Source organism: Panulirus ornatus, chromosome 23 (genome assembly GCF_036320965.1).
Source record: "Panulirus ornatus isolate Po-2019 chromosome 23, ASM3632096v1, whole genome shotgun sequence".
Classification (NCBI taxonomy): Eukaryota; Metazoa; Arthropoda; class Malacostraca; order Decapoda; family Palinuridae; genus Panulirus; species Panulirus ornatus.
The window spans coordinates 15,203,792-15,219,228 of record NC_092246.1 but is presented as its reverse complement, the minus strand read 5'-3'; the positions used below and the strand labels follow the sequence as shown (position 1 = coordinate 15,219,228).

Sequence of the window (15,437 nt, the reverse complement as noted above, 5' to 3'; positions counted from 1 at the left end):
ATATGTGTCGGAGGTTTAGGGAACGAGAAGTGGGAGACCAAATTGGAGGTGGAAAGATGGAGTGAAAAAAATTTTGTGTGATCGGGGCCTGAACATGCCGGAGGGTGAAAGGCGGGCAAGGAATAGAGTGAACTGGATCAATGTGGTGTACCGGGGTTGACGTGCTGTCAGTGGATTGAATCAGGGCATGTGAAGCGTCTGGGGTAAACCATGGAAAGTTGTGTGGGGCCTGGATGTGGAAAGGGAGCTGTGGTTTCGGGCATTATTGCGTGACAGCTGGAGACTGAGTGTGAACGAATGGGGCCTTTGTTGTCTTTTCCTAGTGCTACCTCGCACACATGAAGGGGGAGGAGGATGGTATTCCATGTGTGGCGAGGTGGCGATGGGAATGAATAGGGGCAGACAGTGTAAATTGTGTGCATAGGTGTATATGTATGTGCCTGTGTGTGTATATATATGTGTACATTGAGATGTGTAGGTATGTATATTTGCGTGTGTGGGCGTGTGTGTGTGTACATTGTGTATGGGGGTGGGTTGGGCCATTTCTTTCGTCTGTTTCCTTGCGCTACCTCGCAAACGCGGGAGACAGCGACAAAGCAAAATAAAATAAATATATATATATATATATATATATATATATATATATATATATATATATATATATATGTTACGACTTATCTAATTTAACTTAATGAAAGCGATGGGCAATATGTACAAACTTTAGAGCTAATATAATTTTACCTTATTAAAGTAAATATTACAATTGAATCCTTCATATATTTATCCTAAATATAATCCGCTTAATACTAAAAATCATTATAACCCATTTTTACTTATCCATTTGCAGCACCTTGATCTAATTCATTCGGTCTAATCACCAATTACAATAATTAATCAATCAATATTATCTGTAATGAAAGTATAGTAACAATACGAAATAAGAAAGATTTTAAGGGCAAATGAGAGTTGGGGTGAGAGACTATCAGTAAATTTTAGGGAGAATAAAAAGATGTTCTGGAAGGAGGTAAATAGGGTGCGTAAGACAAGGGAGCAAATGGGAACTTCAGTGAAGGGCGTAAATGGGGAGGTGATAACAAGTAGTGGTGATGTGAGAAGGAGATGGAATGAGTATTTTGAAGGTCTGTTGAATGTGTCTGATGACAGAGTGGCAGATATAGGATGTTTGGGTCGAGGTGGTGTGCAAAGTGAGAGGGTTAGGGAAAATGATTTGGTAAACAGAGAAGAGGTAGTGAAAGCTTTGCGGAAGATGAAAGCCGGCAAGGCAGCAGGTTTGGATGGTATTGCAGTGGAATTTATTAAAAAAGGGGGTGACTGTATTGTTGACTGGTTGGTAAGGTTATTTAATGTATGTATGACTCATGGTGAGGTGCCTGAGGATTGGCGGAATGCGTGCATAGTGCCATTGTACAAAGGCAAAGGGGATAAGAGTGAGTGCTCAAATTACAGAGGTATAAGTTTGTTGAGTATTCCTGGTAAATTATATGGGAGAGTATTGATTGAGAGGGTGAAGGCATGTACAGAGCATCAGATTGGGGAAGAGCAGTGTGGTTTCAGAAGTGGTAGAGGATGTGTGGATCAGGTGTTTGCTTTGAAGAATGTATGTGAGAAATACTTAGAAAAGCAAATGGATTTGTATGTAGCATTTATGGATCTGGAGAAGGCATATGATAGAGTTGATAGAGATGCTCTGTGGAAGGTATTAAGAATATATGGTGTGGGAGGCAAGTTGTTAGAAGCAGTGAAAAGTTTTTATCGAGGATGTAAGGCATGTGTACGTGTAGGAAGAGAGGAAAGTGATTGGTTCTCAGTGAATGTTGGTTTGCGGCAGGGGTGTGTGATGTCTCCATGGTTGTTTAATTTGTTTATGGATGGGGTTGTTAGGGAGGTAAATGCAAGAGTCTTGGAAAGAGGGGCAAGTATGAAGTCTGTTGGGGATGAGAGAGCTTGGGAAGTGAGTCAGTTGTTGTTCGCTGATGATACAGCGCTGGTGGCGGATTCATGTGAGAAACTGCAGAAGCTGGTGACGGAGTTTGGTAAAGTGTGTGGAAGAAGAAAGTTAAGAGTAAATGTGAATAAGAGCAAGGTTATTAGGTACAGTAGGGTTGAGGGTCAAGTCAATTGGGAGGTGAGTTTGAATGGAGAAAAACTGGAGGAAGTGAAGTGTTTTAGATATCTGGGAGTGGATCTGTCAGCGGATGGAACCATGGAAGCGGAAGTGGATCATAGGGTGGGGGAGGGGGCGAAAATTTTGGGAGCCTTGAAAAATGTGTGGAAGTCGAGAACATTATCCCGGAAAGCAAAAATGGGTATGTTTGAAGGAATAGTAGTTCCAACAATGTTGTATGGTTGCGAGGCGTGGGCTATGGATAGAGTTGTGCGCAGGAGGATGGATGTGCTGGAAATGAGATGTTTGAGGACAATGTGTGGTGTGAGGTGGTTTGATCGAGTAAGTAACGTAAGGGTAAGAGAGATGTGTGGAAATAAAAAGAGCGTGGTTGAGAGAGCAGAAGAGGGTGTTTTGAAATGGTTTGGACACATGGAGAGAATGAGTGAGGAAAGATTGACCAAGAGGATATATGTGTCGGAGGTGGAGGGAACGAGGAGAAGAGGGAGACCAAATTGGAGGTGGAAAGATGGAGTGAAAAGGATTTTGTGTGATCGGGGCCTGAACATGCAGGAGGGTGAAAGGAGGGCAAGGAATAGAGTGAATTGGAGCGATGTGGTATACAGGGGTTGACGTGCTGTCAGTGGATTGAATCAAGGCATGTGAAGCGTCCGGGGTAAACCATGGAAAGCTGTGTAGGTATGTATATTTGCGTGTGTGGACGTGTGTATATACATGTGTATGGGGGTGGGTTGGGCCATTTCTTTCGTCTGTTTCCTTGCGCTACCTCGCAAACGCGGGAGACAGCGACAAAGTATAAAAAAAAAAAAAAAAAAAAAAAATCGTTTATAAAACTGGTTCCTCCAGCTAGACTAAAGTACCGCCAGGTTCTTTGAATTTGAAATGAATTTATCATTAATACTCATGTTTTATAGCATTTGCTCCTATTAGAGTAACAGGGTATCTAATCCTGGTCCTTACCAAAATTTTCTAGGCTTCAATTTGAGTCCAAGAAAATTTGCATTCAATTTTCTTTTTTAACTAATAAACAAATTTCACTTATTATTATTTTGAACACATGATTTTATAAGACAATACTTATTTAACTTTTACACTGACTCACCTTCACTGGGACATCGAGTTTGACCGCGGCTGCTGGCACAAGTTTTAACCTGACCTAAATAAGCTTTGCTTAATCCACATTAATTTGATTTATTAAATTTTTAATACTGCACTTTTAGAAATCATAGTTCCTACTACCATGCTTATACATTTTCATATCTAACGAACAATGCTATAAATTACAAACCAAAATTTGCATGTATTTTCAAACCAATTAACAAAGGTAATAGCAAGACTCAACCCATAGATCATGTACGATATTTTCTACAAATTACTCAAAGTTAGAATTTCTATTATAGTAATTTTATAAGATTTTTTTTTGAAGTTATCATTTTACAAAAGTATATCAATTTTATGATTTAACTTACCAAACACTTAACAACCTTCCGATAATGTCACAAAAAATTCGATTTTTACTCAATGGCCGATAAATCCACGTCAACCGTTATCTGGTCATTCGCCCATTTCTAACTATATATACATTTCAATAAGTGTAATTAGAAATTTCACAATAAGTAAAGAGCTTAATTCTATACAACAATACAATAAATACTGATCCAAAGTATATCTTAGGTTCAGATATATAAAAAAATAAAGCAATCCTAACAAAACCAAGTAGAATTAAAAGGACCTAATCACATTTCTGAATGACTTCTAAACCTTTAGTTGTATTTGACACCAAGAGCAACATGTTGGCACGAAGATGATATCATTGATTGCTCAGTAGACTAAATAATGCAACGAGGTATGTATAACGCGTATTTCAAACTCACGTAAAGTTAAGTGCCGTGGAGAGGTAGTTGATTACTCAGTAGGGTAATAATGCATTGACGTGTGATGAACGCATCTTTCAAACTCACGTAAAGTTAAGTGCCGTGGAGAGGTAGTTGATAAATTTCTCCATGGTTCCCACGAAGGTAACTCGCTTACCACCAGGAGCCATGGGATCGTCCACCATGACCAGTCTGTGCGAGGCAAACTGTTCAGATGTCACCACCAAACTTGGTCTTTGAAGAAATCTGTCAACGCATTGGATAATATAAGCAGTGATCAAGGATACTATTTATGGCAAACAATATTAGCAACGTAAATTGAATATTATACAATTAACACATTTTCCATATCTAACCATGAGTTTCTGTTTCATAGAATATCATCATCATAACACTGCAAGACCCCTTTATAGGGCTGCTGCAGATCCGAGGCTGCGCTCCACACATGGCATGTGAAAGGTGGAAGGTGGACATATTAGGGAGGGTAGTGAGAGGTGAGATGATGAAGTAAAGTTGCTAGTGGAAGAGAAAAAAGTGGCGTTTAAACGACAATCACAGAAAAGGAGTGCAGATGACTGGGGGAAGTAAGAAGGAATACGGTAGAAAGATACGAGGAAAGGCAAAAGAAAATTGGAGTGAGCGAGTATTAGTAAACTTTAGGGAGAAAAAGAAGGCGTTTTGGAAGGAGGTAAGCAATGTACGAAAAACAAAATACGAATAAGACCTATAGGTGAAGGGGGCAAAAGTGGAAGAGGTAACAGGTAGTGATGAAGTGAGGAGATGGAGTGAGTATTTTGAAGGACTGTTGAATGTGTTTGATGATAGGATGGAAGATGTATGGTGTTTGGGTCGGGGTTGTATGAGAAATGGGAGAGTTATGGAGTGTGGTTTGGTGAAGAGGGAAGAGGCGGTGAAATCCCTGCAGAATATAAGATGTGGCAATGCGGTTGGAGTGAATAGTGTTGCATATGATATTAAGAAAGAGGGTGACTGTGCTGTTGATTGGCTGTTAAGGATTTTCAGTGTATGTATGGATCATGGTGAGATGCCTCAGGATTGGCGGAATGCATGTACAGTGCCACTGTATAAACAGAAAGTAGATAAAATGAGTATTCAAACTACAAAGGTATAAGTTTGTTTAGTATACCTGGGAAGTTGTATATGAGGGTAATGAATATACAGGTTTCCGAAGTGTTAGAGGATGCGTGGATTAAGTGTTTTGCATCAAAGAATGCGCATGATGAGAAATACTTAGAGAAAGGGAAGGATTTATATGTAACATTTATGGATCTGGAGAAGGTATATGATAGGGTTGATAAATTTGCTTTGTGGAAGGTCCTAAGAATATGTGGTGTGGAAGGAAATCTGGTAAAAGCGGTGAGAAGTTTTTATCATAGGTGTAAGCATTTTACGGGTAGAAAGTGAGGAGAGAACGTTTCCAGGTGAAGATTGGTCTGCGGCGAGGGAGGTAAATGCGAGAGTCTTGGAGAGAGGGGCGAGGACGCAGACCCTGAGGGATGACATGGCCTAGGAAGTGAGTCAGTGGGTTTTTGCTGACGACATAGTACATGTGGTGGATGCGAGTGAGAAACTGCAGAAGTTGGTGACTACATTTGGAAGAGTACGTGAAAGGAGGAAGTTGCAAGTGAATATGAAAAAAAGCTAGGTTTAGCAGGGTTGAGGGAGAAGTGAGCTGAGGTGTGATTTTAAATGGATAGAACTTGGAGGAAGTGAAGTGTTTAAATACCTGGGAATGGACATGGAAACAAATGGAACCATGGAAGCGGATGTGAGTCGTAAAGCGGTTGAGGGGGGTAAAATTGTGGGGACGCTAAAGAATAGGAGAAAAAAGAGAACCTTATCTGGGAAGGCAAAAATACGTATGTTTGAAGGTATGATAGTACCAACAATATCATGTGGATACGATATAGTTAAGGCTGTGCGGAGGAGGGTGGATGTGTTGGTAATGAAATGTTTGAAGACATTATATAGTGTGAGGTGATTTGATCGAGTAAGCAATGAAAGCGTAGGAGAGTATTGTGGTAGTAAAAAGACTGTAGTTGAGAGAGCAGAAAAGGGTATGCTGAAACAGTCTGAACATATGAAGAAAATAAGGGAGGAAAGGTTGACGAAAAGGATATATGTGTCAGAAGTGGAGGGAACAAGAACAGGAAAACCAAATTGAAATGGAACAATGGCGTGAACAATATTTCAAGCGATAAGGGCTTGAACATGCAGGAGGGTGAAAGGCGTGCAAGGGAGAGATTGAATTGGAACAATGTGGTATACTGTGGTATACTTGCTGTCAGTGGACTGAACCAGGGGATGTGAAACACCTGGAGTAGACTACAGAAAGGCATATGGAGGCCTAGTTGTGTATTGGGAGCTATGGCTTCTGTGTATTACACATGACAATTGAGAATGGATGTGAACGTGACGTAACCCACATTTCTTCGCAGTCACGCTAACGCGGGAAATGGCGATCACATATGATATCCATACGATATGCATGATGATTTTGAGTTCAGACTAGCAAGTTGTGATGTTTCAGAAAAGCTGTTGGTGACCTCTTAGAATATTTGGTTTATGTCTTGGATGATATTGATTTACCTGTTTCAAATTCTGTGTTTGTTGAATAGATAAGATTGTGTATACAAGACAGCTTCAGTTCAGTGGAAAGCAATATCCTTAGGAATTTGGTATGGTGATGGGTATATATGTAGATATATATATATATATATATATATATATATATATATATATATATATATATATATATATATATATATATATATATATATATATATATATATATATATTATTATTTTTTTTTATTATACTTTGTCGCTGTCTCCCGCGTTTGCGAGGTAGCGCAGGGAAACAGACGAAAGAAATGGCCCAACCCCGCCCCTATACTCATGTATATACATACGTCCACACACGCAAATGTACATACCTACACAGTTTTCCATGGTTTACCCCAGACGCTTCACATGCCCTGCTTCAATCCACTGACAGCACGTCAACCCCGGTATACCACATCGCTCCAATTCACTCTATTCCTTGCCCTCCTTTCACCCTCCTGCATGTTTAGGCCCCGATCATACAAAATCTTTTTTACTCCATCGTTCCACCTCCAATTTGGTCTCCCTCTTCTTCTTGTTCCCTCCACCTCCGACACATATATCCTCTTGGTCAATCTTTCCTCACTCATCCTCTCCATGTGCCCAAACCACTTCAAAACACCCTCTTCTGCTCTCTCAACCACGCTCTTTTTATTTCCACACATCTCTCTTACCCTTACGTTACTCACTCGATCAAACCACCTCACACCACACATTGTCCTCAAACATCTCATTTCCAGCACATCCATCCTCCTGCGCACAACTCTATCCATAGCCCACGCCTCGCAACCATACAACATTGTTGGAACCACTATTCCTTCAAACATACCCAATTTTGCTTTCCGAGATAATGTTCTCGACTTCCACATATTCTTCAAGGCCCCCTCCCCCACCCTATGATCCACTTAGGCTTCCATGGTTCCATCCGCTGCCAGATCCACTCCCAGATATCTAAAACACTTTACTTTCTCCAGTTTTTCTCCATTCAAACTTACCTCCCAATTGACTAGACCCTCAACCCTACTGTACCTAATTACCTTGCTCTTATTCACATTTACTCTTAACTTTCTTCTTTCACACACTTTACCAAACTCAGTAATCAGCTTCTGCAGTTTCTCACATGAATCAGCCACCAGCGCTGTATCATCAGCGAACAACAACTGACTCACTTCCCAGGCTCTCTCATCCACAACAGACTTCATACTTGCCACTCTTTCCAAAACTCTTGCATTCACCTCCCTAACAACCCCATCCATAAAGAAATTAAACAACCATGGAGACATCACACACCCCTGCCGCAAACCTACATTCACTGAGAACCAATCACTTTCCTCTCCTCCTACACGTACACATGCCTTACACCCTCGATAAAAACTTTTCACTGCTTCCAACAACTTGCCTCCCACACCATATATTCTTAATACCTTCCACAGAGCATCTCTATCAACTCTATCATATCCCTTCTCCAGATCCATAAATGCTACATACAAATCCATTTGCTTTTCTAAGTATTTCTCACATACATTCTTCAAAGCAAACACGTGATCCACACATCCTCTACCACTTCTGAAAACACACTGCTCTTCCCCAATCTGACGCTCTGTACATGCCTTCACCCTGTCAATCAATACCCTCCCATATAATTTACCAGGAATACTCAACAAACTTCTACCTCTGTAATTTGAGCACTCACTCTTATCCCCTTTGCCTTTGTGCAATGGCACTATGCACACATTCCGCCAATCCTCAGGCACCTCACCATGAGTCATACATACATTAAATAACCTTACCAACCAGTCAATAATACAGTCACCCCCTTTTTTAATAAATTCCACTGCAATACTATCCAAACCTGCTGCCTTGCCGGCTTTCATCTTCCGCAAAGCTTTTACTACCTCTTCTCTGTTTACCAAGTCATTTTCCCTAACCCTCTCACTTTGCACACCACCTCGACCAAAACACCTTATATCTGCCATTCTATCATCAAATACATTCAACAAACCTTTAAAATACTCACTCCATCTCCTTCTCACATCACCACTACTTGTTATCACCAAATTTCCGCCCTTCACTGAAGTTCCCATTTGCTCCCTTGTCTTACGCACTTTATTTACCTCCTTCCAGAACATTTTTTTATTCTCCCTAAAATCTAATGATACTCTCTCACCCCAACTCTCATTTGCCCTCTTTTCACCTCTTGCACCTTTCTCTTGACCTCCTGTCTCTTTCTTTTATACATCTCGCACTCAATTTCGTTTTTTCCCTGCAAAAATCGTCCAAATGCCTCTCTCTTCTCTTTCACTAATAATCTTACTTCTTCATCCAACCACTCACTACCATTTCTAATCAACCCACCTCCCACGCTTCTCATGCCACAAGCATCTTTTGCGCAATCCATCACTGATTACCTAAATACATCCCATTCCTCCCCCCACTCCCCTTACTTCCATTGTTCTCACTTTCTTCCATTCTGTACTCAGTCTCTCCTGGTACTTCCTCACACAAGTCTCCTTCCCAAGCTCATTTACTCTCACCACCCTCTTCACCCCAACATTCACTCTTCTTTTCTGAAAACCCTTACAAATCTTCACCTTAGCCTCCACAAGATAATGATCAGACATCCCAACAGTTGCACCTCTCAGCATATTAACATCCAAAAGTCTCTCTTTCGCGCGCCTGTCAATTAACACGTAATCCAATAACGCTCTCTGGCCATCTCTCCTACTTACATACGTATACTTATGTATATCTCGCTTTTTAAACCAGGTATTCCCAATCACCAGTCCTTTTTCAGCACATAAATCTACAAGCTCTTCACCATTTCCATTTACAACACTGAACACCCCATGTATACCAATTATTCCCTCAACTGCCATATATATATAAAATTTATTTTTTTTATCTATTTTGCTTTGTCGCTGTCTCTCGCGTTAGCGAGGTAGCGCAAGGAAACAGACGAAAGGATGGCCAAACCCACCCACACACACATGTATATACATTCACGTCCACACACGCAAATATGCATACCTATACATCTCAACGTATACTTATATATATATACATTATATATATATATATATATATATATATATATATATATATATATATATATATATATACATATCCCTGGGGATAGGGGAGAAAGAATACTTCCCACGTATTCCCTGCGTGTCGTAGAAGGCGACTGAAAGGGGAGGGAGCGGGTGGCTGGAAATCCTCCCCTTTCTTGTTTTTTTTTTTAATTTTCCAAAAGAATGAACAGAGAAGGGGGTCAGGTGAGGATATTCCCTCTAAGGCCAGTTCTCTGTTCTTAACGCTACCTCGCTAACGCGGGAAATGGCGAATAGTTAAAAAAAAAAAAAGAAAAATATATATATATATATATATATATATATATATATATATATATATATATATATATATATATATATATATATATATATATATATATATATATATATATATATATATATATATATATATATATATATATATATATATATATATATATATATATATATATATGTATATATATATACACACACAGACATATACATATATACACATGTACATAATTCATACTGTCTGCCTTTATTCATCCCCATCGCCACCTCGCCACACATGAAATAACAACCCCCTCCCCCTCATGTGTGCGAGGTAGCGCTAGGAAAAGACAACAAAGGCCCCATTCGTTCACACTCAGTCTCTAGCTCTCATGTAATAATGCACCGAAACCACAGCTCCCTTTCCACATCCAGGCCCCACACAACTTTCCATGGATTACCCCAGACGCTTCACATGCTCTGGTTCAATCCATTGACATCAGGTCGACCCCGGTATACCACATCGTTCCAATTCATTCTATTCCTTGCACGCCTTTCACCCTCCTGCATGTTCAGGCCCCGATCACTCAAAATCTTTTTCACTTCATCTTTCCACCTCCAGTTTGGTCTCCTACTTCTTCTCGTTCCCTCTACCTCTTACATATATATCCTCTTGGTCAATCTTTCCTCAATCATTCTCTCCATGTGACCAAACCATTTGAAAACACCCTCTTCTGCTCTCTCAACCACACTCTTTTTATTACCACACATCTCTCTTACCCTATTATTACTTACTCGATCAAACAACCTCACACCACATATTGTCCTCAAACATCTCATTTCAAGCACATCCACCCTCCTGCGCACAACTCTATCCATAGCCCACGCCTCGCAACCATACAACATTGTTGGAACCACTATTCCTTCAAACATACCCATTTTTGCTTTACGAGATAATGTTCTCGACTTCCACAAATTCTTCAAGGCTCCCAGAATTCTCGCCCCCTCCCCCACCTTATGATTAACTTCCGCTTCCATGGTTCCACCCACTGCCAAATTCACTACCAGATATCTAAAACACTTCACTTCCTCCAGTTTTTCTCCATTCAAACTTACCTCTCAATTGACTTGACCCTCAACCCTACTGTGCCTAATAACCTTGCTCTTATTCACATTTACTCTCAACTTTCTTCTTTCACACACTTTACCAAAATCAGTCACCAGCTTCTGCAGTTTCTCACATGAATCAGCCACCACCGCCATATCATCAGCGAACAACAACTGACTCACTTCCCAAGCTCTCTCATCCACAACAGACTGCATACTTGCCCCTCTTTCCAGAGCTCTTGCATTCACCTCCCTAACAACCCCATCCATAAACAAATTAAACAACCATGGAGAAATCACACACCCCTGCCGCAAACCTACATTCACTGAGAACCAATCACTTTCCTCTCTTCCTACACGTACACATGCCTTAAATCCTTGATTAAAACTTTTCACTGCTTCTAACAACTTGCCTCCCACACCATATATTCTTAATACCTTCCACAGAGCATCTCCATCAACTCTATCATATGCTTTCTACAGATCCATAAATGCTACATACAAATCCATTTGCTTTTCTAAGTATTTCTCACATACATTCCTCAAAGGAAACACCTGATCCACGCATCATCTACCACTTCTAAAACCACACTGCTCTTCCCCAATCTGATGCTCTGTACATGCCTTCACCCTCTCAATCAATACCCTTCCATACAATTTACCAGGAATACTCAAGAAACTTATACCTCTGTAATTTGAGCACTCACCTTTGTCCCCTTTGCCTTTGTACAATGGCACTATGCACGCATTCCGCCAATCCTCAGGCACCTCACCATGAATCATACATACAATAAATAAGCTTACCAACCAGTTTACAACACAGTCACCCCCCCCTTTTTTTTTTTTTTATAGACTCCACTGCAATACCATCGAAACGCGCTGCCTTGCCGGCTTTCATCTTCCGCAAAGCTTTTACTACCTCTTCTCTGTTTACCAAATCATTTTCCCTAACCCTCTCACTTTGCACATTACCTCGACCAAAACACCGTATATCTGCCACTCTATCATCAAACACATTCAACAAAACTTCAAAATACTCACTCCACCTCCTTCTCGCATCACCACTACTTGTTATCACCTCCCCATTAGCCCCCTTGACTGAAGTTCCCATTTGTTCCCTAGTCTTACGCACTTTATTTACCTCCATCGAGAACATCTTTTTATTTTCCCTAAAATTTAATGATACTCTCTCACCCCAACTCTCATTTGCCCTCTTTTTCACCTCTTGCACCTTTCTCTTGATATTTATATATATGTGTATATATATATATATATTTTTTTTATTTTTTTTATTATACTTTGTCGCTGTCTCCCGCGTTTGCGAGGTAGCGCAAGGAAACAGACGAAAGAAATGGCCCAACCCCCCCCATACACATGTATATACATACGTCCACACACGCAAATATACATACCTACACAGCCTTCCACGGTTTACCCCAGACGCTTCACATGCCCTGCTTCAATCCACTGACAGCACGTCAACCCCGGTATACCACATCGCTCCAACTCACTCTATTCCTTGCCCTCCTTTCACCCTCCTGCATGTTCAGGCCCCGATCACACAAAATCTTTTTCACTCCATCTTTCCACCTCCAATTTGGTCTCCCTCTTCTCCTTGTTCCCTTCACCTCCGACACATATATCCTCTTGGTCAATCTTTCCTCACTCATCCTCTCCATGTGCCCAAACCACTTCAAAACACCCTCTTCTGCTCTCTCAACCACGCTCTTTTTATTTCCACACATCTCTCTTACCCTTACGTTACTCACTCGATCAAAATACCTCACACCACACATTGTCCTCAAACATCTCATTTCCAGCACATCCATCCTCCTGCGCACAACTCTATCCACAGCCCACGCCTCGCAACCATACAACATTGTTGGAACCACTATTCCTTCAAACATACACATTTTTGCTTTCCGAGATAATGTTCTCGACTTCCACACATTCTTCAAGGCCCCCAGGATTTTCGCCCCCTCCCCCACCCTATGATCCACTTCCGCTTCCATGGTTCCATCCGCTGACAGATCCACTCCCAGATATCTAAAACACTTCACTTCCTCCAGTTTTTCTCCATTCAAACTCACCTCCCAACTGACTTGACCCTCAACCCTACTGTACCTAATAACCTTGCTCTTATTCACATTTACTCTTAACTTTCTTCTTCCACACACTTTTCCAAACTCAGTCACCAGCTTCTGCAGTTTCTCACATGAATCAGCCACCAGCGCTGTATCATCAGCGAACAACAACTGACTCACTTCCCAAGCTCTCTCATCCCCAACAGACTTCATACTTGCCCCTCTTTCCAAAACTCTTGCATTTACCTCCCTAACAACCCCATCCATAAACAAATTAAACAACCATGGAGACATCACATACCCCTGCCGCAAACCTACATTCACTGAGAACCAATCACTTTCCTCTCTTCCTACACGTACACATGCCTTACATCCTCGATAAAAACTTTTCACTGCTTCTAACAACTTTCCTCCCACACCATATATTCTTAATACCTTCCACAGAGCATCTCTATCAACTCTATCATATGCCTTCTCCAGATCCATAAATGCTACATACAAATCCATTTGCTTTTCTAAGTATTTCTCACATACATTCTTCAAAGCAAACACCTGATCCACACATCCTCTACCACTTCTGAAACCACACTGCTCTTCCCCAATCTGATGCTCTGTACATGCCTTCACCCTCTCAATCAATACCCTCCCATATAATTTACCAGGAATACTCAACAAACTTATACCTCTGTAATTTGAGCACTCACTCTTATCCCCTTTGCCTTTGTACAATGGCACTATGCACGCATTCCGCCAATCCTCAGGCACCTCACCATGAGTCATACATACATTAAATAACCTTACCAACCAGTCAACAATAGAGTCACCCCCTTTTTTAATAAATTCCACTGCAATACCATCCAAACCTGCTGCCTTGCCGGCTTTCATCTTCCGCAAAGCTTTCACTACCTCTTCTCTGTTTACCAAATCATTTTCCCTAACCCTCTCACTTTGCACACCACTTCGACCAAAACACCCTATATCTGCCACTCTATCATCAAACACATTCAACAAACCTTCAAAATACTCACTCCATCTCCTTCTCACATCACCACTACTTGTTATCACCTCCCCACTTGCGACCTTCACCGAAGTTCCCATTTGCTCCCTTGTCTTACGCACTTTATTTACCTCCTTCCAGAACATCTTTTTATTCTCCCTAAAATTTAATGATACTCTCTCACCCCAACTCTCATTTGCCCTTTTTTTCACCTCTTGCACCTTTCTCTTGACCTCCTGTCTCTTTCTTTTATACATCTCCCACTCAATTGCATTTTTTCCCTGCAAAAATCGTCCAAATGCCTCTCTCTTCTCTTTCACTAATACTCTTACTTCTTCATCCCACCACTCACTACCCTTTCTAATCAACCCACCTCCCACTCTTCTCATGCCACAAGCATCTTTTGCGCAATCCATCACTTATTCCCTAAATACATCCCATTCCTCCCCCACTCCCCTTACTTCCATTGTTCTCACCTTTTTCCATTCTGTACTCAGTCTCTCCTGGTACTTCCTCACACAGGTCTCCTTCTCAAGCTCACTTACGCTCACCACCCTCTTCACCCCAACATTCACTCTTCTTTTCTGAAAACCCATACAAATCTTCACCTTAGCCTCCACAAGATAATGATCAGACATCCCTCCAGTTGCACCTCTCAGCACATTAACATCCAAAAGTCTCTCTTTCGCACGCCTGTCAATTAACACGTAATCCAATAACGCTCTCTGGCCATCTCTCCTACTTACATAAGTATACTTATGTATATCTCGCTTTTTAAACCAGGTATTCCCAATCATCAGTCCTTTTTCAGCACATAAATCTACAAGCTCTTCACCATTTCCATTTACAACACTGAACACCCCATGTATACCAATTATTCCCTCAACTGCCACATTACTCACCTTTGCATTCAAATCACCCATCACTATGGCCTGGTCTCGTGCATCAAAACCACTAACACACTCATTTAGCTGCTCCCGAAACACTTGCCTCTCTTGATCTTTCTTCTCATGCCCAGGTGCATATGCACCAATAATCACCCACCTCTCTCCATCAACTTTCAGTTTTACCCATATTAATCGAGAATATACTTTCTTACACTCTATCACATACTCCCACCACTCCTGTTTCAGGAGTATTGCTACTCCTTCCCTTGCTCTTGTCCTCTCACTAACCCCTGACTTTACTCCCCAGACATTCCCAAACCACTCTTCCCCTTTACCCTTGAGCTTCGTTTCACTCAGAGCCAAAACATCCAGGTTCCTTTCCTCAAACATACTAC

General features: G+C 41.1%; 1 protein-coding gene across 1 annotated transcript in view; it reads right to left on the bottom strand.

Moving 5' to 3' along the window:
- The window catches only part of LOC139756952 (glutamate receptor-like), a 61,771-nt gene that overhangs the window by 37,555 nt on the left and 8,779 nt on the right, over positions 1–15,437 (bottom strand). The window contains exon 4 of the mRNA XM_071676896.1: positions 4,108–4,266. Within this exon, the coding sequence (XP_071532997.1) occupies positions 4,108–4,266 (159 nt within the window). The remainder of the gene's footprint in view (positions 1–4,107; positions 4,267–15,437) is intronic.